The 24,329-nt window shown below is 47.2% G+C and overlaps 1 protein-coding gene across 2 annotated transcripts in view; it reads right to left on the reverse strand.

Moving 5' to 3' along the window:
* Nucleotides 1-24,329, reverse strand: part of CALN1 (calneuron 1) — a 520,902-nt gene that overhangs the window by 473,193 nt on the left and 23,380 nt on the right. The window contains exon 2 of one of the 2 annotated variants that reach the window (XM_056137646.1): nt 10,078-10,271. In XM_056137646.1, coding sequence (XP_055993621.1) covers nt 10,078-10,200 — 123 coding nt within the window. In that variant the 5' untranslated portion in view covers nt 10,201-10,271. Of the gene's footprint in view, nt 1-10,000; nt 10,272-24,329 lie in introns of those variants that run through there. The other variant, XM_056137648.1, reaches the window with a different exon arrangement.

The raw sequence follows: 24,329 nt of genomic DNA on the forward strand, positions 1-24,329 counted from the left end.
GCTGAGAGGGGTGAGGGGTGGGGTAGGCTGAGACCCACTGTCTCTCCGAACCGAGGAACCCCAGGAGAGGAGTTGTTTGATCCAGAGCCTGCTAACTGCAGGATGGGTGACCCACAGACCCCTCACTGTCTCCCCGTCCCTCACTTTCTCAGGAAGAGTAAAAAGCTCAGATCTGAATGTGATGCAAAGCCCAAGAACATGCTAGAAGAATATGGTCTTTCCTGATGATTTTCAATTTTTTTCTATAAAAGGAGTTTCTGGGGGCTGGAGCGATAGCACAGCGGGTAGGGCGTTTGCCTTGCACGCGGCTGACCTGAGTTCAATTCCCAGCATCCCATATGGTCCCCTGAGCACTGCCAGGAGTAATTCCTGAGTGCAGAGCCAGGAGTAAGCCTTAAGAATTGCCAGATGTGACCCAAAAATCCCCAAAAAGGAAAAAAAAGGGAAACAAAGGAGTTTCTGGTCTTGAGAATGAGGAAGTCACAGCCCTAAACAGGCCCCTGCAAGATAAAAACCATCTTTGAAACCTGTTTTTTGTCCTAGAAACTAGCATAGTGCACCATGATGTTTGGGTCTTATTTCATCATTAAACTCTGTCATGAGATGCCTGCATGAAGGCCCTATGATGCTGGACACACTCTGAACATCCTGGACCCCTGTGCAAGGATCAGAAGGCAGGCCAATGGGAGCCCGAATCCCCAAGCCCTTGCAAAGAAGTCAGGTTCCTTACAGTTCACCAGGACACTGACCGCTGAGAAGCAGCTGTTCATTTCAATGCCAATCCCCACAGTGGCATATTGGATTATTTTTTTTTGTTATAGGAAGTTATTGGGCTGGAGTGATAGCACAGCAGGTAAGGCTTTTGCTTTGCACACTGCGGACCCGGGTTCGATTCCTCCATCCCTCTCGGAGAGCCTGCAAAGCTACCAAGAGTATTCCGCTTGCATGGTAGAGCCTGGCAAGCTCCTCGTGGTGTATTCTATATGCCAAAAACAGTAACAACACGTCTCACAATGGAGATGTTACTGTGCCTGCTCGAGCAAATCGATGAACAATGAGAGGACAGTGCTACAGTGCTACAGGAAGTGATTGGATCCTAGGTAAAAGGAGAATTTCTAAGATTGAGTTAGGACTTTCCAGGTGGGTGTAAGAGTGCCCCCCCCTCCACTCTCCACCCCTGCTGTTTCCCAAGCTTGGCTCATTTGTAATAGTCTCTGTGGAATCTAGAAGTTACCCTTTTACTAATTACAGTGGAATTTGCTCTTCATGAAGTGTGTGTCCTTGATCCTGTATCCTCCTACATCCTAAAGGGTCTTCTCCACTTAATTCTCCCCCATCAATCCCTTTTCTATTGCTCCTTCCTGTCCTCGCCAAAGCCCCTATCTCAGAAGTCCTTCCCTTAGGTAAGTTGGTACAATGATCCTGGAGAGCACTGTAGTACTGTAGCACTGTCCTCCTGTTGTTCATCGATTTGCTCTAGCGGGCCCAGTAATGTCTCCATCGTGAGACTTGTTGTTACTGTGTTTGACATATTGAATACATCACGGGTAGCTTGCCAGGCTTTGCAGTGCAGGCGAGATACTCTCGGTAGCTTGCTGGGTTCTCCGAGAGGGGCGGAGGAATCGAACCCGGCTTGGCCAGGCCTGGAGAGCAACCTGGCAAATATAGCAAAAGCTAAAGCACATCTGCTTTCTGACCCAGAAACTACTTCTGGAAAATGTATAATTAGATAGATGTGCGCACGTTCAAAAGGATAAATACACATGGGTGCTCAGTGCAACCTACTTCTGATAGTGAAAACAGCAACCGCAACAAACACAAAGATGAACTTCATCACAGAACAAACGAGAAGGATGTCAATCATAAATAGCTGTGGAAAAATTGATGACGTGGTTTGACCACATTAACAACAGAGCAGAAATCCTATCTTCGATATGGATTGCAAAACTTCAAATAAGGGGTGCTATTCACATCATATGTGTGTTAGTGTATGTGTGTGAGTGTGTGTGTAGTTGGAGATGAACGTAGAGCTTTTCATATGCAAAGCATGCACTCACATCGCTGCCTAGATCACCAATCCCTTGATTTTAGTCATTTTGAAGGGAAACTCCCAGCAGTGTTTGGGGGCCTGGGAACCACCCATGGGATATTCTGCTGGGCTCATGCAGCTCTGATGTTGGCTTCTCAAGCCTTGTGATGTGATGCTGCTCAGAACAGTTTCTGGAGGCCACCAGGGTAACACCTGGCAGTGCTCAGATGACCTAGGGCTTTGGGGATCAAATTCAGGGTATCATGCTTGCAAGGCCTCTTTCTGGCCTTCCATATCATACTCTTATTTTATAAAGGCATGGCATAGCCTATAGTGCTGCTGCTGGTGTGTGTGTGTGTGCATGTGTGTGTGTACATGCATGTGTGTGTGCATATGTGTATCCGTTGATATGCTTTTCACCACACCCTGTGGAGGAATTTGTCCTAGCACATAAACTCAGTTGTAAGTGCTTAATCTATCTCTCATGAGCTTGTAAACAGCAGGAGGAAAGCAATGAAACTTGGTTTTATTCCCAGCACTGAACCTGGCACACAAATTACCAGTGCTTGAATGAATGTTCAGTTCCTGAGCATTCACAAGACCCAGAGAATGTCAGTTACTTATCATTTGCATTGATCTCAAAATGAGAAGGGTCCTGGGGAGAGGAAATAATCAGAAAGTGGTTTCTAGGCTTTCACACACACACACACACACACACACACACACACACACACACACACACCACGCATGCACACACACATTAAGTTAAACCCAATGACCCAGGCTCCAAATTTTACAAATTCTATTTGGAAAATCTGAGTTAAACAAAGATACCCTTTTCCTCGCTGTAAAATATCTCTAAGATTTTAATATGCTTTCCTATTCTTCAAAGCAGAGTATGACATAGCAACTGAGTTTTACTGACCGTGAAGCACTTTTAGAGGAGTATTTATTTACATCATGTTATAAGGATCATTAACTGCATAGTGCATCAGAAGAATCCCAAAGGAAGTTAAGAGAAAAATCCCAGGTGAAAGGAAGATTTCCAAGAGATAGGGCCAGACCCTCTACAGGAGAGTGAAAGAATAGCAACAAATTTGTTAGGGATCAAGAGAGATGCTAGCAGGATGGATAAACTGGTCAAGCCCCAGGCTCTGGACCAGAATGCAGTCAGTGCACTGAGTGAACACAAGGCAGGTCACTGAAAATGGGGAAGAGAAGTGAATAAAAAGTGAAGAAGTAAAACAAAGGACAACGATTCCTTCCAGGAAGTTTGACAGAAACCTGACGACAACAACAAAAGGCAGGTGCCAGGAGCCCACGTCATGTGCTCGGGGAAGGAGGTGGGGATGGAGCCACACGGAGAGGACAGAGAATGAACTGATTCCCTATCAGAGAGTCTGAGCTCCTGTGGCAGGGAGTACCGAGGCTGGCGGAAGGCCCCTCCTCGCTCTGAGCAGGCACAGGGAGGCACAATGATGGACATAACTGCATGCAAGGGGATAGAGGTAGGTGGGCAGCTGAGGAAGTGCCTTTCCAGGCCGTTTCCCTGTTGGTCAATGAGAAAGTGACACTGCTCACCGGAGAGGGGTCAGGATTGAATCGGCCTTGGAGGACAACAGGGAGGAGACCTGATCATTATAGGAAGTGCCAGGCCCCAGGGGATGTGTTGAGTGAAGGTGCTGAGTTTACTACCCCAATAGTGTCTTCTAGGGTCGCCAGTCCTTGTTCATATCCAGGCGTGACTTTCCTCCTCCGAATGCTCCACACTCTGAAGTAAGAAAAGAAGCATGAACAGCTGCAGGAGGGGCTGCCAGAAAGGGGAGTACTGTATTGTGAGCAATACAAGGAGGTGCAGAGAATGGTCATGGTACTGAGACCATGGCCATGAGGTGTGAAAATAAGTGATGTCTCTGGAGTTGAGGTTGACACGGGGGAGGCAAACATCGCTGCCTGGTTATCCTCATGGTCACTTTGACTTCCTCATATGAGCTCGGGGCTCACAGATGACACAGACTGAACAGGTCACCATGCACCCAAGAAATGCAGTGATGGTCAGAAGGAAAGCAAGGAGCAGGCAATGAGGAAAGACTGGGGGTAATATTTTTATACAACTTCTAATAAATCATGCTGTGATGAGCCCCCAATAACTCTTCAACTGAATCACCTTGTTCTTCTTAGGAGTTCTGGGTAATGTCTCCTCCTCACTTTTACACACACACACACACACACACACACACATGCCACATACATACACACAGACACACACACAAATGAATATCCCTTTTTGTTTCAAGTCTTGACATTTACCTCAATACATTTCAGAATTGCTGTGAGCAAAGATACAGCCTGTTGCCAAGACACAGTCCTTTCGTCACAAGCCAAGGCCACCCACAGATCTGCAGGAGCCACTGCCCTTCGAAAGCACAGCACCTGCTCCCGAGAAGCAGGAGACACAGCTTGGTGAGGAACAGTTATGTTGTTTCTCATCAACTGATATCCAGCAAAGACAAGTTTGGGGATGGGAGAACCATGGTGAAAGAGTGGGACTCCCTGAGCCATGGCAGGTGCAGGGCTGAAAGGCATGAGGAAGAACACGGAGGATGTATCAGCAAAGAAACTCTGGTCTAGGGTTCCAGTCTAGTTAGAGAGGCCGATTTAGGAACCAGGCAGGGGCAGTTGGGTTTCTTCTCCCTTTCCATGGATCAGGACCTCAAATCTTGGAGGAGTTGACGGTCCTGTTTATGTGGAGACTCTTTTCATCAGCTATTCCAAGCAGGGGTGGGAGGGAGAGACAGGGAGAGAAAAATTCCCTTTGAATTTCCATTGCTTTCAGAATCAGCAATTTAATGAGTCATACACTCTAAGTCCTTGCTTTGTCTACACATTTTCATTTCAAAATACGAAAAAACACTTTGTTTGGAACATGGGCTATTTTTAACTCATATATCAATAGGGCACATCTATTTCTCCTCATATTAGAAAAGCTTCCTTTGAGTTGGGCCATGCAGTCTTGTGGTGGTAGTGTTGCTTACTTGGCTCTATTGGTTGAAGCCACCTGAGCACCTCTCCATTGCCTCTTCTAGCTGGTCCCCTAGGCCTGTGTCCATCAATTACTCATCCACAGACCCCATCCAAAGAGTTCAGACACATAGTTGGAAAAAAGAATAAAACACTCATCCACCCCTGATCCAGGAGTCAGTATGTTTGTGGGCTAGAAGCAAGCTGGGTCTTCACTGGTTAGTGTCTTCCCGAGAGTGGGGAAGGATATCTCTCCCGGCTGTCATTCTCTCCAGTTACATCAAGAAAAGACTCAGCCATGCATCAGCAAAGGCATAGAAATAAACAACCTGGAAGGTTATGCAAATCTCTAGGATGACACACAGAGAGACCACTGGAAGAGAAGGGTGTCTTTCCTCTACAGTCTACATCCTTTGTGCTAACTTCCGGTCTACACTCCATTTGGTGACTCCAAGCCAGCTTTATCTGATCTGCCAAGTAGTTAATCCCACAGGCTCATGTGAGAACTACCTCCTCTTAAAGGCCCCAACTTATAGCATTGAAAGAAATTACCTTCCTGGCCCTTTGAGGACTGCTAGTGAACCTCAAGAAAGGGATTTTGCTCCATGTCTTGGAGGCCAGTCACACATGTTAGGGGGAAAGGCAGCTCAGATAGAGAAGGGAGCACCAAATAAAGGATGTTGGAAGGATCCTCCCAGGATGGGAGAAGCATGCTGAAAGTAGACTATAGACCAAACATGATTACCACTCAATGCCCCTTTTGCAGACCACAACACCCAAAAGGAGAGAGAGAATAGAGGGGAATGCCCTGTCACAGAGGCAGAGTGGGATGGAGGGGGATGGGGGGTGGGAGGGATACTGGGATCTGTGGTGGTGGGAAATGGGCACTGGTGGGGAGATGGGTATTTGATCATTGTATAATTGAAATCCAAGCACAAAATTTGTAAGTCTACAACTGTACCTCATAGTCTCTCACTAATAAAAATTTTAAAAAAGAAAAGAAAAAGAAAGGGATACACAACCAACATTGCAAGGAGCTTGGATGAGGAGGTACCCATACTCCTCTGTCACAGCCATGTTCATGTCCTCTGACCCTCCTTTTCTGGACATCATTGGGTTGATCAAGAGTGAATCATGGGTAGATAAATAGCTCAGAGGTTGGAAGTCAGAAAACCAGGGCATCATGTTTTCTCCTAAGTCCCTCTGGGTGTAGCCCTGGTGACCCCCAGAACTGCTGAAGATGCCTCCCCACAAAAACAAACAACAAACAAATAAGAATGGACAGTGGAGAGCTGAAACCGAGAGTCACTGCCAGGTACTTGACAGAGTTTCATTGTGGAAAGAAACAGAGCTGAGGGCAGGATAAAGCTCTTCTTGGGCTTCCTTGAGGCTCTCCTTCCAGCCATCCCTGAGACCTGAGGTTCTAGGAGTACCTGCCTCCACAAGTGCCTGAAGTATTCTGAACAAGCTTTCTTCTATTTACCTGGAAGAACTCTCCTGAACTTCTGCCAACTTGCAACCAAGGAAGCATCAAAGAGATCTAGACCCAGTAGATAAGAACAGGAGGTGATCCCTTCCTCTTGTATAATTTTTCCCACCTTACCCAGGTTTGATTCCTCTGCCCCTCTCAAAGAGCCCAGCAAGCTACCGAGAGTACCTCGCCCACAACAGCAAAGCCTGGCAAGCTACCCGTGACATATTCATATGCCAAACACAGTAAGAAGACTCAAAATGGAGACGTTATTAGGCCCACTCGAGCAAATCGATGAACAATGGGAGGACAGTGCTACAGTGCTACCCGTACCAGGGCTGGAGCGATAGCACAGTGGGTAGAGTGTTTGCCTTGCACATAGCCAATCCGGGTTTGATTCTTCAGTCCCTCTCGGAAAGCCTGGCAAGCTACCGAGAGTATCCTGCCAGCACAGCAGAGCTTGGCAAACTCCCCATGTCCTATTCGATATGCCAAAAACAGTAACAACAAGGCTCACAAAGGAGACATTACTGGTGCCCACTCGAGCAAATTGATGAGCAATGGAAGGACAGTGCTACCATGCTACAGTGCTACCCGTACCAGGTATGGCCACCCAGCATGCTTCGGGGTGAGAGAGACCCTAGTGCTCTGTGCTCAGTCTCAGCACCCAGGCACTGCTTTAGATGAAGGAGGCTCACAGACAAGGAACAGGAGAATACAGCGATGATGTGCTCAGAACTCCTGGCTGGAAAGGCTGTGAGAGCACATTTCAGAGAGGCTGTATTCCCTCTCCCTTCATGGCCAGCACCAAGAAGATGCTCACATGAACCTGACAATGGAAAAGCCTCACGTGAATCCATCTTGCCTGTCTTCTTCCAGCTCTCTCTGCCCATTGCACAAGGAAACCCTTGTGAACTGGATGTGCCAAGGAAGGAGAAAACAAAGTATCATCTGTGTGAGTATGTGGGTATGTGACAGGAACAAGCCAAGAGCCTCAGGGCCCCTCAGCTCTGGGAGCTAACAGGAATTCGCTCTCCTTCCAAGAAGTCACAGATAGCTTGGGATATGGTGATTCTCCCCGTAGGCTCCTGTTGCTCTCAGAGACAGGACTATTCACTGCCTATTCACTCCCGGAAGAGCTATGGCTCCAAATTCTACATCTCCAAATCACGCAACAATGATGAGATACTTTAGAATGTGGGAGGATTCTGAGAAAAAAAGGCTCTTCTGACTACCCTGGACTTGTCTGCTGCGTGATCTCTTCATACTCCTGAGGGAGATGACTTCCTTAACATAATATCAGGCGCATTTCTCACGGTTGGTGCTAAGCCAGGACACTAGGAAGAGCCTTTGGACGCTGCCCTGCAAGCAGGAAGCAGAACCGAGGCCCCACTTCTCACCAAGTGGGCAAGCTACAAACTTGTCAGTCCGATGACCTGGAGAAGTACAACATGCTCTCATACACTCACCTAGTCATGTTGGCAATACAAGGCAGCAGTTTCCCCCTCTCTTACACATCCTTAATCTGGACTGACCTTCAAGTATCAGTATGAGCTTTTTCTTTGCCCTATGTGTAACCAACCACAAGAATGTAGGGGACGTCATCTGTAGAGCCTGCATGTCCAGTTCCATATCTTCCTCTGACCTTTTAATCATGACAGCGTAGCTTTGACAACATAGCTTTGACAAGACAATGCATACCCTGATGTTCCTTTGACAAATGCTCATCCTATAACTATTTGTACTCTCCTTAGTGAGTCTTTCTCTATGATGAAGTCGTTAGGATGTAACTGATTAAAAAAAAATAGAATGAAAGGTGGCCTCTGGCAGTCGTCGCTCTTCGCTTTGAGCCAGAACGAGCCTTGTCCCTCCGCGCTTTCTACATTCCTCTCGCGTGTCTTGTCTTTGTGCCTCCAACTGATTGATCGATCACTTCATGCAACATCTCACTTTTACCACAGCCCCATAAGACAGGCAAAATATCTCTCTGCCGCAGTGCTTACCTATTTTCTTTTGCGTGGGCCTTTTCTAGGTTGTTGCCCTGATTCTATAACTTGTTGCAGCATATGTAAAGGTCAAGCAGGAATTTTACCCTTGGGCTCTATTCATGCTTCCAGCTGGTTCTCCTCTCCTGGGAGGTGAGACGTGAAGAGGAGTCTGGCCGGGCACCCTCAGGCCTGGCCACACTTCCTCAGCAGTGCCTTGCCCTGAGGCGGCCCCTCCACAGACCTGGTCCCAATGTCACAGTTTCCTCTTCCAGACCTTTCTTCAGAGTTGAGGAGAGCTCTCCTGAACCAGGGATCTCATTTCCCACCTTTGATTTCCCAAACAATTCATACTGAAAGAGACACATAACATCCTATGCAGACCCCAGCTCCTGCGAGAGACTCCTGGAAATCAGAAGTCTTAGTCTTCAGCGTCATTTCCGCCTCCTTTCCTTCCCATAGTTCTAATCCTATCTCATAATTCTCCCAGCCACCCCTTGAAGTTGGGACAATGAGGACTGGAAGGCCCAATCACACCGTGTGAAGAGACATTTCGGCATGAACCATTCTGGGACTTTTCACAAACCGTCTCCTCCATTGATATTCCTTTCTATTAAGCCCCCAACCCCCGTGTCAAAATTCCCCTTGAAAATTTACAACCATAACTGTCTCCAGGGTTGGAGCAATAGCACAGTGGCCTCTTGAACGAGGCTGATCCAGTGAACCCAGGTTCGATTCCTCCGCCCCTCTCAAAGAGCCAGGCAAGCTACCGATAGTATCTTGCCCGCACGGCAAAGCCTGGCAAGCTACCCGTGACGTATTTAATATGCCAAACACAGTAACAAGTGTCACAGTGGAGATGTTACTGTGCCTGCTCGAGCAAATCAATGAACAACGGGAGGACAATGACAGTGACAGTGACAGTGACTGTCTCCAAGGAAGAAAGAAAGCTGGACCCCACCCTAAGAAGTAAGTGATTTGGAAACGCCCCAAATGCCTCCCTTGAATTAATCCCTTCCCCGTAGTGGGGTAGAGGCCAGGTAGTCCAATGGCTAGGGATGCAAGTTGAGGGTTCTGAGAGACACAGGTAGCAAGCCAAGTGTTTACCTTTGCCTATGCAGTATGGAGCAAGTTGGTTAAAGTTTCTCTTCTTTCCTGTTAAGATAGGGTTAACCATACCCTTAAGGGGTTATTATGAGGATGAATGGACGTTCGCTAGGCCAACCCCCCATCTCTATGCGGGCTTACAGAATAGACTCCACCTGCTTGATCTAACTCATCACACCCCATCCCCAGAAGCTTCCAACGCCCGCCCCCTTCGCTTCCACCAGCCTCAAGGAGGATCCGTGCAAACCTGTCTGCCTAAGACAGCAAGGGAGCCTCTGGCCTCCGCAGGGACCTGCGTCCCCTGGGCCCCACCCCTCTGACCTCCTAGGTGGTCTGTCCCCCCCAACACTGACACTTGGACAGTCCCAGTCCCACACCACCCCCTACCTGAGGGCGGAACACAATCAAGTCGTGAGCAAACACTCGAGAAAGCTCGTTTCTCCAGGGGTTTGGGGGGAGAAGACTTGCCAAGTGGGGAAGTCGGGGGCCCGGCTCCTCGGCGGCTCCTCTCCCCCTCGGGGAGCTCCTGTGTCCCCCTTTTCCTCATTCTCAGGCTTCCCCTCTCCAGGTTGCTCGGGCAGCCGCATCGGGGGTCCAGGGCGACGCTGTCAGAGAGACGTGTGTGCGCATCAAGGGAGCATCAGCCGAGACAGCAACTCTGCAAGGAGGGGACAGAGACTCAGGGACACTGCGCTCGTGGGGATCTCGTCAGAGGCAGGCACTGGAGCCGTCCACGGCCGCCCTCCGTGCTGAAACAGGACCGCGGCGAGCACAGTCCTGGCTCGAGAAATAGAATCACAGTTAAGACACATTGTTTAGTTATTAATAAGGCCTCAATGTCACCAGAGGGTGTTATACAACAAACCAATAATGTGCCTTTGGAAGCAACCTTAATATTTACAGGTACTTTTCCATCCTTATTCCCGTGGGCTTTGCTGGAGTCGAAGCAATATGGAGCGAGCCAGAGCAGCCAACGGAGTGCAAGTTGCAAGAGCGCACAGCCCATTGCCAACATCGTTTGTTTCCTTGCAGTGACATCAACAGAGTCACAGAAATGAAGCTGGGGGGGGGGGCAGCTTTAGAAATAACCATAACAGTGGAGCTCTTGCCAAGTTCCTTGTGACGTGGCTCGGGATGCCAGAGCGATGCCCTCCTCGCTTCCTCAGACACAGCAAAGCACAGCAGGGACCAAAGCCCTTCCGGGCGACACGCCACACTCCCTCCCACAGAACCCGCCTGCGCTGACCTTCGTGGCGCCACCAAGTGAGCACTTGCCCTGTTCTGTGCTTCTCGTCTCTTCAGTCTCTTGGTTGTTCTTCATTGTCTCTGTCTCAGTTTCTTTGTCTCTGCCTCTCTCTTTCTCTTTGTGTGTGTCTCCTCTCTCCACTCTCTCTGTCTCTGTGTCTCTTTCTGTATTGCTCTCTGTTTCTGTCTCTCTGTCTCTGTCTCTTTCTGTCTCTCTGTCTCTGTCTCTGACTCTGTGTCTCTGTCTCTGTCTCTCTCTGTCTCTCTGTCTCTGTCTCTCTCTCTGTCTCTCTCTCTCTCTCTCTCTCCCTCCCTCCCTCCCTCCCTCCCTCTCCACATGGCTCTACTCCCTATTTGCCCTGTAAGATATTGGTCTTTATCCCTGACCTGGTCCTTCCTTGGCAGGGTTTGGGCAAGGGCAGGCCCAGCCCATGCTCACATATATTTCCTCCTGTTACTGTTCCTGTTCAGGATTCTGGCTCTTGTGAATAGCCCAGCACTATCTGCTGGACACGCCATGCAGGCAGTGATCCCTTGGCATCATCGAGACCAGGCAGGAGTAATCTTACGATAATAGCTACTCAATAAGCATTTCTTCCACATTGCTTCTCAGGACCTACGGTGAAGTTGAAAGAATCCAGACGTGTGAGTTGCACCAGAGGCCAGTGGCAGTGAAGTCAGTGAACCCCGGTCACAGTCACCGGGATGGAGCATCTGCCCACCCTGGGAGTGTCCGGCCCCAGAAGCAGGCAGATGAGTGTCCACATCTCTCTCCCTCCATCCAGGGAGATTCCCCTCTGCCCCTGCTGTCATTGCTCCCCTGGAAAAGCACAGGAAATGGGCTGGGACCCAGGAAGGCTGCTGAGGGTGTGTACTGGCCACTGCTGTGGCTGAAAAATCAAAGATACACAGTGCTCACCAAAGGGCAGGCCCAGCGCATGCTCACACACAGTGCTCAGCAGAGGGCAGGCCCAGCCCAGGCTCGCACACAGTGCTCACCGAAAGGCAGGCACAACCCATCCAGAACTCCTGACAGGAACCAGAACCAAAGACCAGTCACACCAACCAATCAGCTGCTTGCAGACCATACATGGTCCAGAAACCCAAGGTCAGGCTGCCTGGAGGGGGTTAGGGACCCAGCTGCTCTGTGGGCTGTGGCTTAGACGGAGATCCTGCCCCCACAGAGGAGCCCTCGTCCTGTGAGTGCTGGGCTGTCCCAAGACAGGAACCATAGGGACCCTAATTTTGATCTCATCAAACAGTACAAGTACAAACCATCCATGCCACAACACTTGTCCTCAAACACACACATATATACATAGACTCCAGAAGTCTCACACACACTCTGATATTGTCTCAAACACTCTCCAGCAGTCTCTCTCTCTCCTCTCTCTCTCTCTTACACACACACACACACACACACACACCAGCACTGTCTCTCACACACACATCGCCCAGCACTGTCTCTCTCTTACACACACCTCAGTAATGTCTCTCTTTCACACATACACACCCCAGCACTGTCTCTCTCTCACACATACACTGCAGCACTGTCTCTCTTCTCTCTTTCTCTTTCTCTCTCTCTCACCTCAACACTGTCTCTATCTCACACACACACTCCAGCACCATCTCTCTCACACACACACCACACACACACTCAAGCACTGTCTCTCTCACACACACACCAGCATTGTCTCTCCTCTCTCTTTCTCTCTTTCTCACCCCAGCACTGTCTCTCTCTCACATACACACACCAGCACCATCTCTATTACATACACAGACACACCAGCACCTTCTTTCTCACATACACACTCAAGCACTGTCTCTTTCTCACACACACACACCAGCACTATCTCTCTCTCTCAAACATACACACCCCAGCACTGTCTCTCTCTCTCACACACACACACTCCAGAACCGTCTCTCTCTCTCTCACACACACACACACACACACACATACTCCAGCACTGTCTCTCATACACATATACTGCAGCACTGTCTCTCTCCTCTCTCTTTCTCTCTCTCACCGCAATACTGTCTGTCTCACACATACTTCAGCACTGTCTCTCTCTCCACACACACACACACACACACACACACTCCAGCACTGTCTCTCCTCTCTTTCTCTCTCTCTCACCCCAGCACTGTCTCTCTCTCACACACACACGCCAGCACTGTCTCTCCCACACACATACACACTCCAGTACTATTTCTCTCTCTCTCTCTCTCTCACACACACACACATGCACACTCCAGCATTGTCTCTCTCCTCTCTCTTAGTCTCATTCTCTCTCTCATACACACACATGCACACAAACACACAGCAGCACTGACTCACACACATACACACTTCAGTACTCTCTCTCTCTCTCACACACACACACACACACACACACACTCCAGCACTGTTTCTCTCTTTCTCGCTTTCTCTCTCTCTCACACACACATACACACACATATACTCCAGCACTGTCTCACAGACATACACACTCCATTACTATCTCTCTCTCTCACACACACACACTCCAGCACTGTCTATCTCAAAAACATACACACTCTAGTACTATCTCTTGCTCTCTCTGCTCTCTCTCACACACACATACACACACAGTCCAGCACTCTCTTTCACACACACTCCAACACTATATTTCTGCTCTCTCTTAGTCTCTCCCTCTCTCTCTCTCTCATACACACTCACACACACACTACAGCACTGTCTCTCTCTCACACTCAGACTCACACACTCCAGTGCTGTCTCTCACATACACACTCCAGTACTCTCTCTCACACACACCCACATACACACACTCCAGCTCTCTCTCATACACACACTCCAGCACTCTCTCTCTCACACAAACACACACACACACACACACACACATGCCAGCACTGTCTCTCTTTCACACACTCACACTCACACTCCAGTGCGCACACTCTCTGTCTGCTTCTCTCTCTCTCACTCTCTCTCTCTCTCTCTCTCTCACACACACACACACACACTCCAAAACTGTCTCTGTCACACACACACACACACACACACACAGGTATTTGTGCCCAGGTGACTCCTGCTCACCCACACACGCTGCACTCAGCTGCACTGTTGGTGGTTTCTAGTGATCATGTGAAACCAAGCAGAAGCAGCCCGGGGAGCAGCTCCCAAGGAGCGTCACCTTGCAGGTGTGAGGCCCTGCTTTGATCCCCAGCAAGCAAAGCAAAACCAGTATGACAGCGAGAGGGGGAAAACTACTTCCTGGGGCCCGGCAGGAGTAAAGCAAGGAAAGGTGGCATTTTATTCTCCGATGGGCTTTCAGTTGCCATGACAGTCCCAGCATGACAGCTGAGGTCGGGGGCACACACAGATTTTGAGAATTAGCTCCCCAGGTACAAGAATTCAGACATTGTGGGTCCCTACTTGGGTGAGTCCCAGGCAGCATGTCCTGGCTGCCAAGGAGGCTGCTGGCACTGCCAGCTCCCAGTAAGGCTCAGCAGGTGGCCATCCAGCCTGGGACTTCCATTCATATAGCTGGAGCTGCTCCTGGAGCACTGAGAGTGTAGCAGTGAAGGGCAGCTCCATGGGACTGTCACCCCTCTGGTATGGCTGCCTTTCTTTGCAGCACTCCTGGAGTGTCAGGGGCGGGGGGGGGGGGGGTGGGTGGAGCGGGGCAGGGCAGGCCTCAAGCCCACAGCCTGAGGGAGGCAGCTTCTCCATCCAGGAGACCTCTCTCAGGATGCCCCCATCTGGGCTAAGGTGGCCCTTGACACACAGTGGGGACACTGAGCTTCCTCTATAGACCAGAACTGACCACCCACTGCCAACTAACAAAGTCACTTAAATTGGCATCTAGAAAGAGGTTGGCACAGTGAATCCCTGAGTCTCAAGGAGTCTTCAGGAGAAGTGGCGTGTGTACCTTCCCCAGCACCCTTGTATATGTTGGGACCCACAGATGAGGCTATCAAAAGTGGCTCTGCATGCCCAAAGCCCTGGGCCGCTTCTTTTCCTGGGGAGATTCCACCCTCATGTTATCTTCTACCTTATCTCATTTGTTGTCACAGAAGTGTTGGCCAAGAGTGATATCTGAAGCCCAAGATGAGCCCAAGTGTCGGCTGATATCTGAGCCAATGGGTTTCCTCTTCAGCTTTTCTTTTTGAAACATGGCCCAACCTCTGCCTTCAGAGCCTGAAAGTTTCCTTGAAGCCCTAGATACCCCACTGGTGGCCCTTGTTTCAGTGATAACCTCAAGGTGCTCCCTCAGTTCCACCACTCACCAACCCAACATAGAGACAGGAGCAGTGGTATGATTCAGAGCATCTGAGGAGCCCCAGCACACACTAGAAATCCCACCTCTGTCATTAGAATTGAGCGATCCTTAGCAAGTGCCTTAGCTTCTCTGCCCTTCAGGTCCCTTGTCTACAAAGTAGGAGTGCTAACAGTGGCCTCTACATTTAGGGTCATTGTCAGGTGCTTAGAAGAGAGTAAAGACTCCATCAGTGACCTACTAACATTCCTTCCATGGAACCTAGTAGGCAATAACTGAGAATTGCTCTGTTTAAATGGGTGTCGGGATGAACCCCCCATGGAATAAGTGGGGGTTAGAGGTGCATAAAGGTTCCCCTACAGATTATAGCCTCATGGAAATCAGAACCAACTAGAGATATACTACAAAGGCACAGACCAGAGAGAGGCAGTTCCTGTTCCTTTGGATCAGTCTGTTTTTGCTTGAGTGCCTCTAAGAGGAAAATGTGAGTTCTCCCCTCCATTTAACCAAGAATGTTCATCAAGTGGATCCCTATTCCACTTGAGGAAGTGACACATGGAAGCTCACAATAAACTGCCATGATTCTGTCCACACCTGGCACCTGGTGAGGGTTTTGGTGTCTGGAAGCCCCTATAGATTATACGGTTGCTGGTGGCCACATTAGAGTCACAATCATTATCATTTGCAATGCTTTAAACAGGCTCTTACATTTTTACTTTTCTCTCAAAACCCTCTACACACGTCATCAAATTTTATCCAGAAATAAAATTTGTCTCCTTAAGATTGAATATAATTATGGTTTTCTTGTTCATCACTTTTTTTACTTGTTACTGATCTTTCTAAGCATATTTCAGGTCTAATATATATATACATATATATAATAACTGTAGTCATCATGCTGTACTTTAGGCTGTTGGAATTCATCTACTAACTGAAATTTGTATCTTCTGACAAACAACTCCCCCCACCCCGCTCCCCGGCGCCACCTACCATCCATACATATAACTACAACCAGTCCCCAGGAACTATGATTTTACTTCCTGTTAGCTTGGTTTAAGCCACTTTTTCATTCCATGTAAAGTGAGAGCATTTGTCACTCTGTGTCTGGCTTATTTGTCTTAGTGTTATTATTGTTAATCTATTGTATGTAGACACTATACTTATCCTTTTGTGCATGGATGAATACCAGTTGTTTTTGTATTTTGCCCACAATGGATCTGGAGTAAAGGCTTTTCATGACAGTGACTTTATTTTCCTTGGATTTACACCCAGCTGAGGGATGCCTGGATCTCATGGTTGTGTTATTTCTAACTTTTTTAGAAACTTTCATACTGTTTTTCATAATGGCTGCAACAATTTACATTCTGCTCAACGGTGCAGAGGGCTCTCTTTAAGATAATTGTTTTAACCTAATGCCCAAGGACAGGTGGCCAGGTAAGGAATATGTGGAATGCATATATTCAAAGGAATACTCCCAGCTATAAAATAAGATGACATACTGTGTTTGGAAGTTATATAGATAGACCTTGAAGAGACCAGAATTATAAAAATAATTCAGAAAAGGAACAGTTAACACCGTGCTGTTTCACTCATCACTTCACTTCACTTAACTTCCCGTTAGTCGTCGATTTGCTCGAGCGGACGCCAGTAACGTCTCCATTTGTCCCTGTCGCGTGCTAGTGTAGCCCAATGACATCTGTTCGCTCTGGGAACATGAAGAGCCTCAAACCGATCATTCATGATCTTGACGAAGAAGTCTGGCCATTCGATATGCCAAAACCAGTAACTACAACTGGTTTCACTCGTATAGGGGAATATAAAGAAACAAAGCAAATGAGCTAACAAAAGTGACTCTTAGTATTCCATTGCATAATATCATGCAACTTGCTGCAACCCTTTTTAGAACTGGAAGATATTATGTTGAGTGGAAGCAAGACAGAAGAAGAATAAACACAGGATGATTTCACTTATCAGTGGTATATACAATAACTGGATGAGGAAATATAATGTAGTTATGGGGATTCCTGGATCACCCTTGACCCCAGAGTACAGGAAGGACAGAAAAAGAAAGAAGTCGAGGAATAGAGGTAGAAGATAAAAGGTATTAATGGGGAGACAGGGATCATGGGCCTTTAGTTTTATGGGTAACGTGGGAGAGTGGTCTAGCTATATATCCAAAGCACAGATTCAACAACACTGAAAATGAGATCTAACTTATAACCACAGAACTTTGAAATGTGCCTGTCAAGGTAATGGGCGAGGACAGAGGAGTGGGTGCATGAGAACATTGGTGGAAGGATTGGGTTCGAAATATTATATACCTAAAACCCAACTATCAACAAATTTGTAAATCACAGTTTTTCAAGTAATTTTTTTTTAATTTTAGAGAGTAACTCTTAGACACCGAGAGCAAGCCGTGGTTACTAGAAGGGAGGGGAAAGGCGAGAGGACAGGTAGGAGGGATCCATTTGAGATTGAGAAAGTGCTAGAACTACAGCGTTCTGAGTGCAGTATGGCAGGCATATTTCGGGAGGCAGGGAGCTTTATATACGAAATAATGATAATGGGAAATAAGTAAAATTCTGTTTTGGAGGTATCTTTTAGACAAAATATTGAATGAAATAAATCATGTCATTGTGTGTAGTGGGATATAATTTACTGAGAGCACAAATAGAGGCGACTGTGAGCCCCTGGCTGCCAAGGAGCGACTGACAAAGAAAGAATCAAAGCTCAAAGTGCTTGACTGCATTCATTTGTGGTATATAATATATATGTATATATAAAAATATATAGATAGATAGATATCTAATAGCACAGTGGATAAGGCATTTGCCTTGTATGCAGATGACCAGACAGACCCTGGTTTGAGTCCTCCACCCCTCTCAGAGAGCCCGGCAAGCTACCGAGAGTATCTTGCCCACACAGCAAAGCCTAGCAAGCTACCTGTGACGTATTCAATATGCCAAACACAGTAACAAGAAGTCTCACAATGGAGACATTACTGGGTCCGCTCGAGCAAATAGATGAACAACGGGAGGACAGTGACAGTGACCATATAGATATAGTAGAAGAATAATATCCATATCTAGGGAATCAGGGGTTAGGAAGACTGGTCAATGGTTGGAACTAACCACAAGTGTGTGTAAGGTTGAGCGTAGGTAAGATAGATAAGATACAATATGACAATAATAGCTGGGAATGATCATGCTGGACAAAAGCTGAGGGTTCAAAGTAGATAAGGGGTATCCTTGATAACCTTTCAGTATCAATACTGCAAGCCACCGTGCCCAGAAGGAGAGAGAGAGAGAGAGAGAGAGAGAGAGAGAGAGAGAGAGAGAGAGAGAGAAGAAAAGTGTCCCTGCCATAGAGGCATGCAGGGGGTGGGGGAATGATGGGAGGGAACCTGGGGACACTGGTGTTGGGAAATGTACACTGGTGGAGGGATGGGTGTTGGAATACCGTATGACTAAAATCTAATCATGAAAAGCTTTGTAAATATTAATAATAAAATAAATAAGATAAAATAAATTGTTGCTTTGCTCCAGAAAAACAAACAAACAAACAAAAGTGCAGTCAAGTGAGCCGCTCACACTGGGTCACAGACTATGCTCATCCCCAGAGGTAACTGATGGTTTCCACCCTTGGAAATTCTTTCATCCTAAGAAGGATTTCAAAGCACAAATAAAAGATTGATTGATTGATTGTTTGATTGATGTTTGCCAAGGAGCTCCCAAGTGGGGCTAGAGAGGGATTGGGTTCGAAATATTGTATTCCTAAAACCCAACTATCAAAAACTTTGTAAATCACAGTTTTTCACGGTCATACTTGCCAGATATAGTCAGTCAATTGGGTTAGTGGTTCGGTGCCAGGGCTGAGGATGCAGAACTGCTCAGCCCTGCTGTGCTGGGGACTAGCAGGGCCACCCCAGCCATGCTCAGGTTCTCCAAAGCTACACAGGGATACTCAGAGGTGTGTGGTGCCAGGGATCAAAGCCAGACCAGGCATATGCAAGGCACACTCCCTAACCACTTTACAATGTGTTTCTAAAAGAGTTTTAAAAAATTTACTCTTTTAGCTCTTTGTACTTACCAAAGGCAAATAGATGCTTCTTTAAATGTGCTGCAAAAATGAAGATTAATTTTCTCCCTCTTTCTATGGAGCAATAGCACAGCGGGTAGGGCGTTCGCCTTGCACGCAGCCAACATGGCCGACCCGAGTTCGATTCCTCCGCCCCTCTCGGAGAGCCCGGCAAGCTACCGAGAGTATTCGATATGCCAGACACAGTAACAACAAAGTCTCCAATGGAGACGTTACTGGCCCGCTCGAGCAAATCGACGATCAACGGGAGGGCCTTTACCTTCTATTGAAAACCAGTTTGCATTGCATTGTTCGTAAAGATACAATGTCTGCCCCCCAAGAGAGTGAAACTTCTAGGCTCACCCCTGAAAACTGGCACCACTTTCTGCAACGCGGAATCTTCATTCTCTGCAGTTGATGGGGCTGAAGAGCACAAAAGTCCCATGTGTCCTGACTCATACAACATAAGCCATACAGCCTAGTCCCTGCAGGGTCCCTCAGCGTGAACACCAAGAACCATAGACAGCGACAGCAAAGCAATGAAGGTTGAAAGTCACAAGAGAAAAAGAAACGATGTGTATTTCCTTAACATAAATACATACGCACACATGTCAATCCAAAAGTCAGCATCCTGCCTGTTTTAAGGAACAATCAGACTTGATTGGTAAAATCAACAGAGACAAGAAGGGCCTGTCAACACGGTGTTGCAGGCATTAGCCCACACAATCAGACACTCCACCAGGAGAAGAAGATTGAAAGGAAGAAACCAAATAAAATCCCTCCTCCTTAAAGATTATATAATAATATATCCATAAAACCATGAAAACCTGCTTTAACTAATGAGACTTGAGCAAACTTGCTGAATGAAAGATTAATAAATATGAATATATGTTAGTATATTATCTATTGTATATATAATATTATGTATTAACATATATTAGTATTTATTAGACTTCAAATAAAGAAACATTACCAAGTTAGGAGAAATAGTGTATGCGCAGAGCGAATTTACAATGATAAACATAATTAAATAAATGAGAATTTAAAAATATGTAAAAGGGAAAAGTAAAACAATTTCCAAAGACAGAAAATTAACAAAAACATGCAAAAAATAACCCATTCGGGTTTATGGCAATTACCAAGAGAGCTTGTCTATTTCAAATTATTCTAAAGCATAATATTTTCACTCTACATTCCAAGTGAGACAAAGGGCAAAAAGAACCTCAGAGCAACTATAAATATGTTCATGTCATTGGAGACCAAGGTTTGCTGCGTTAGAGAAAGAGATATCAGTATACTTTTAAGTAAAATAAAAACCCTAAAATCCAATTGAATAAGAATATGAGCATGAATTGGGGATTACTTTTTCTCTTTTGAAATATGCATGTCCCAGTTCTATTAGTAAAAAGGCCTCAAAGAAACCACTCGGCAGCAATGAGCATCACTAGCAATGAGACTGCGGTTATCAAGGGCCTCTTGCAGCTGGACCCACAAGTCCGGAAGGAAACATGAAAACTAGCCGGGACTTCCTGTCCCAGGCACAAGGAAATTCACAACCATGTGGAAAGATCATGTCCAATCACAAGATATTGGACAATATGTTATTCTCAAAATTGACACAAAGGTCAGTAGTCAGACGCCAACTAACTATTGTTATAAGAAATAGTAAATAAAGGAAAAGACCAAATACTTGTTCTTCTTTGATCTCCAAACTGTGAGTCACTGGCTAACCAAATAGTTGAGAATACCAGGTTCTTCTTAAGAGAGGGAGCACTGTAGCACTGTAGCACTGTCCTCCCGTTGTTCACTGATTTGCTTGAGTGGGCACCAGTAACTTTTCCATTGTGAGATTTGTTTTTATGTTTTTGGCATATTGAATATGCCACGGGGAGCTTGCCAGGCTCTGCCATGCGGGCAGGATACTCTCGGTAGCTTGCTGGGCTCTCTGAGAGGGAGCACAACTAATAAATCACAGTTGTGAGAACTAGAACATCACCATTTTGCTACTTCTAATGAAATAATAGCTCTAGGTAATGATTGGCAAGACTACTAAAACCTTTAGTTTATGATTAATCAGGGGCACAATAACGAAGGAATCAGGCTAAGAGAATAGCAACTTAATCTCCAACCCGGGAGACACCAAGATATTCAGTGGCTTCTCACGTGAGGTAATGAGAAGTGCACAGAATGACCCATGTGTGCTCTTTACAAAAAAGAATTGAGTTGGAATCTAACCCCATCCTCAGATGTATGTATAGACCTGTAAGAGCAAAGAGAAATACACCTACAATGCGTGAGAATTGAATGAGCCTCACCCAGAGTGTGGGAAGTTTCGGAGGCAACCTACACCAAGCAAGAAAGACAAGTGTTATGGACTGGAAAAGACTTCCAAGAACAAGCAACCCACGGTGATGCAGGAATTTTATTGAAATCGTGATTTGAATAAACTACATATTTGAGGCAACAACATTTAGAAAAATAGAACATGAACACTGTATTGAGGGATGATTTTAAATCTTTGGGAGTGAAAAATAGCGTTTTAGTTATATAATCACAAGTGTTGGGGTGGGAACTGATGGAGATAAGATAGAGAAGAGATAGAGAAGAGACTGCTATGACAACAATAGCTGAGAATGATCACTGGACAATAGCTGGACAGGAGCTAAGGGTTAAAACTAGGTAAGGGATATTCTTGATAACCTTTTAGTATCAACATTGCAAAACGCAATGCCCAAAGAGAGAGAGAGAAAGAAGAGAGAGAAGAAAAGTGCCTGCCACAGAGGCAGGCAGGAGGGGGTGTTATGGGGCAGATGGGAGGGAACCTGGGGACACTGGAACCCAGGAACAACTGGTGTGGGGAAATGTACACTGGTGGAGGGATGGGTGTTGGAACTCTATATGACTGAAAACCAATGATGAAAAGCTTTGTAATGGTCTATTTCACGGTGATTCAAGCGATAGCACAGTGGGTAGGGCGTTTGCCTTGCACGCAGCCAACATGGCCGACCCGAGTTCGATTCCTCCGCCCCTCTCGGAGAGCCCGGCAAGCTACCGAGAGGATCTCGCCTGCACGGCAGAGCCTGGCAAGCTCCCCGTGACTTATTCAATATGCCAGACACAGTAACAACAAAGTCTCCAATGGAGACGTTACTGGGCCCGCTCAAGCAAATCAATGATCAACGGGAGGGCCTTTACTTTTACTTTTACAATTAAAAAAAGTTTTAAAAGAGAGAAAAAAAAAAGGATACATATCAAGTATTTACAGGTAGTTGTAAGAAAATCGCTAAGAGGGGAAGATTAAAAGCTTGTGTTTGAGTACATCAGCTTCGTGGGATGCTTCTGTGCTCCGGCAGGTGCTTGAAATTTCCTTGCAGGATGTTCTGTTCTGGTGGGGAGAGGCAGGTGAGTGTGGACCTCACTAGAGTCTCGTGTATAAATTTAGGGAAGAGAAGCACCTGCTTGCGCTCGGTCAGGCCCACCACGGCAGGGCTCACATGAGCAGCCACAGAACTGTCAAAGCCAGGCTGGAAACTCAGATGTCCCCGGTGCTGAGAGAGAGCAGGAGAGAGTTTCTCTGTGGTGGCTGTGACTATGATGGCAAGGCCTACTCCTCCACAATGCTGACAACTATGTTATAAGGCCATATGTGGACACAGTATACCAGCCTGGACACGCCAGTAGGTTGGAGGCTGTCAACAATCTGATCTCTTCCCCGTCTCTCACAGGGCCCAGTACCCACCATACAAGCCCAGCATCAAGTGTCTCCCCAGGTGGGATCTTAGCAGTGCCATGTCCTGATCTGTTAGAAAGTTAGTAACCAGCAGGCTCCTACTCGCAAGAGCCAGTGTGTTTTCTAACTCGCTATAAATGTGTGACAGTCACACAACCAGATTCCTGAGATGGGTACAAAAAGAGAGAGGATGTGTGTCCCTTTGCCTAGGCCTGCAGGGCCCCAAAGGGCTACCTCAGCCCCAGGCTCCATAGGAGCAGGCAGCATTCACTGCCCAGGCCAGCATGCCCTATCCAGTCCCAGCTCCCCGTGCCTTCCACTGTGAGGTGCCTCGGGCCACCCCTGCCACCCTCACCTCCTGCTGCTGCTGCCATCTGACCCCATACATCCTCTGACCAGAGGACTAAGATTGTCCACGCTGTGTTCACACTGACCCCACATCTGTAATTCCCTCAGACAAGCCCCTGATCCTGCTCCCTTATAATCAGCATAAAAAAGAAAGAACTGTATCATTAACAAATGAAGTGTTCCATCATCTCTGCCAAGACTCTAATGATTTTTGTGATTTAACATCTCTGAAACCCGGGCATCTCTCAGTCACTGACATCTTGTATTGAAAGAAAGATTTAGTGAGAGTTGACACAAAATGAACTGCTCACCCCAGGCCTGGCAGACTCGTGAGTACTTTGCATGAACTTACGCACTGAATCCTCCTAAGATGATTTTGAGGCCGGTGCGGATATTAATATTAGCCCCAGTGGAGAGATATAGATAGCAGGTGGCAACACAGACCTGGTGACAGCCGAGCTAGGAACTTGCAGGCTGTGTTCCCAAGCACCAATGCTCCCTGAGCCTTCTGACAATGCTGAGCCTTCACAGGATACCCCCTGACCTCCCCTGAGCAACCCAGACCCTCCTAAGCCCCGACTCCCCTGTGGCTCTCCACCCCCCACCCGACTCCCGGTAATCCCCATAGGCTCACTACATGTCTGCAAAGAGGCCACAGCAAGTGTGACTGGCACCCTTCCCCAGCCCTTACAGAATCACTAGAGCATCGATGTAAGTCCTTGTGGTCACCATCCACCTCTCTTACCTCACATGCCATAATAATTTCACTTGCCACATGTGCCCTGGCCCCCTCATAGTTGGTAAATATTGACCTCTACCAGAGTGAGCGGGAGTGAGCACTGGTGAGGTCAATATTTGCCACTCAGGGCTGGAGTGATAGCACAATGGGTAGGGCGTTTGCCTTGCATGCAGGAGACCCAGGTTTGATTCCTCCGTCCCTCTCGGAGAGCCCGGCAAGCTACTGAGAGTATTCCACCCACACGGCAGAGCCTGGCAAGCTCCCCGTGGCATGTTAGATATGCCAAAAACAGTAACAACAAGTCTCACAATGGAGACGTTA

The sequence above is a fragment of the Sorex fumeus genome, unplaced genomic scaffold (assembly GCF_029834395.1).
Source record: "Sorex fumeus unplaced genomic scaffold, SorFum_2.1 ptg000126l, whole genome shotgun sequence".
Taxonomy (NCBI): domain Eukaryota; kingdom Metazoa; phylum Chordata; class Mammalia; order Eulipotyphla; family Soricidae; genus Sorex; species Sorex fumeus.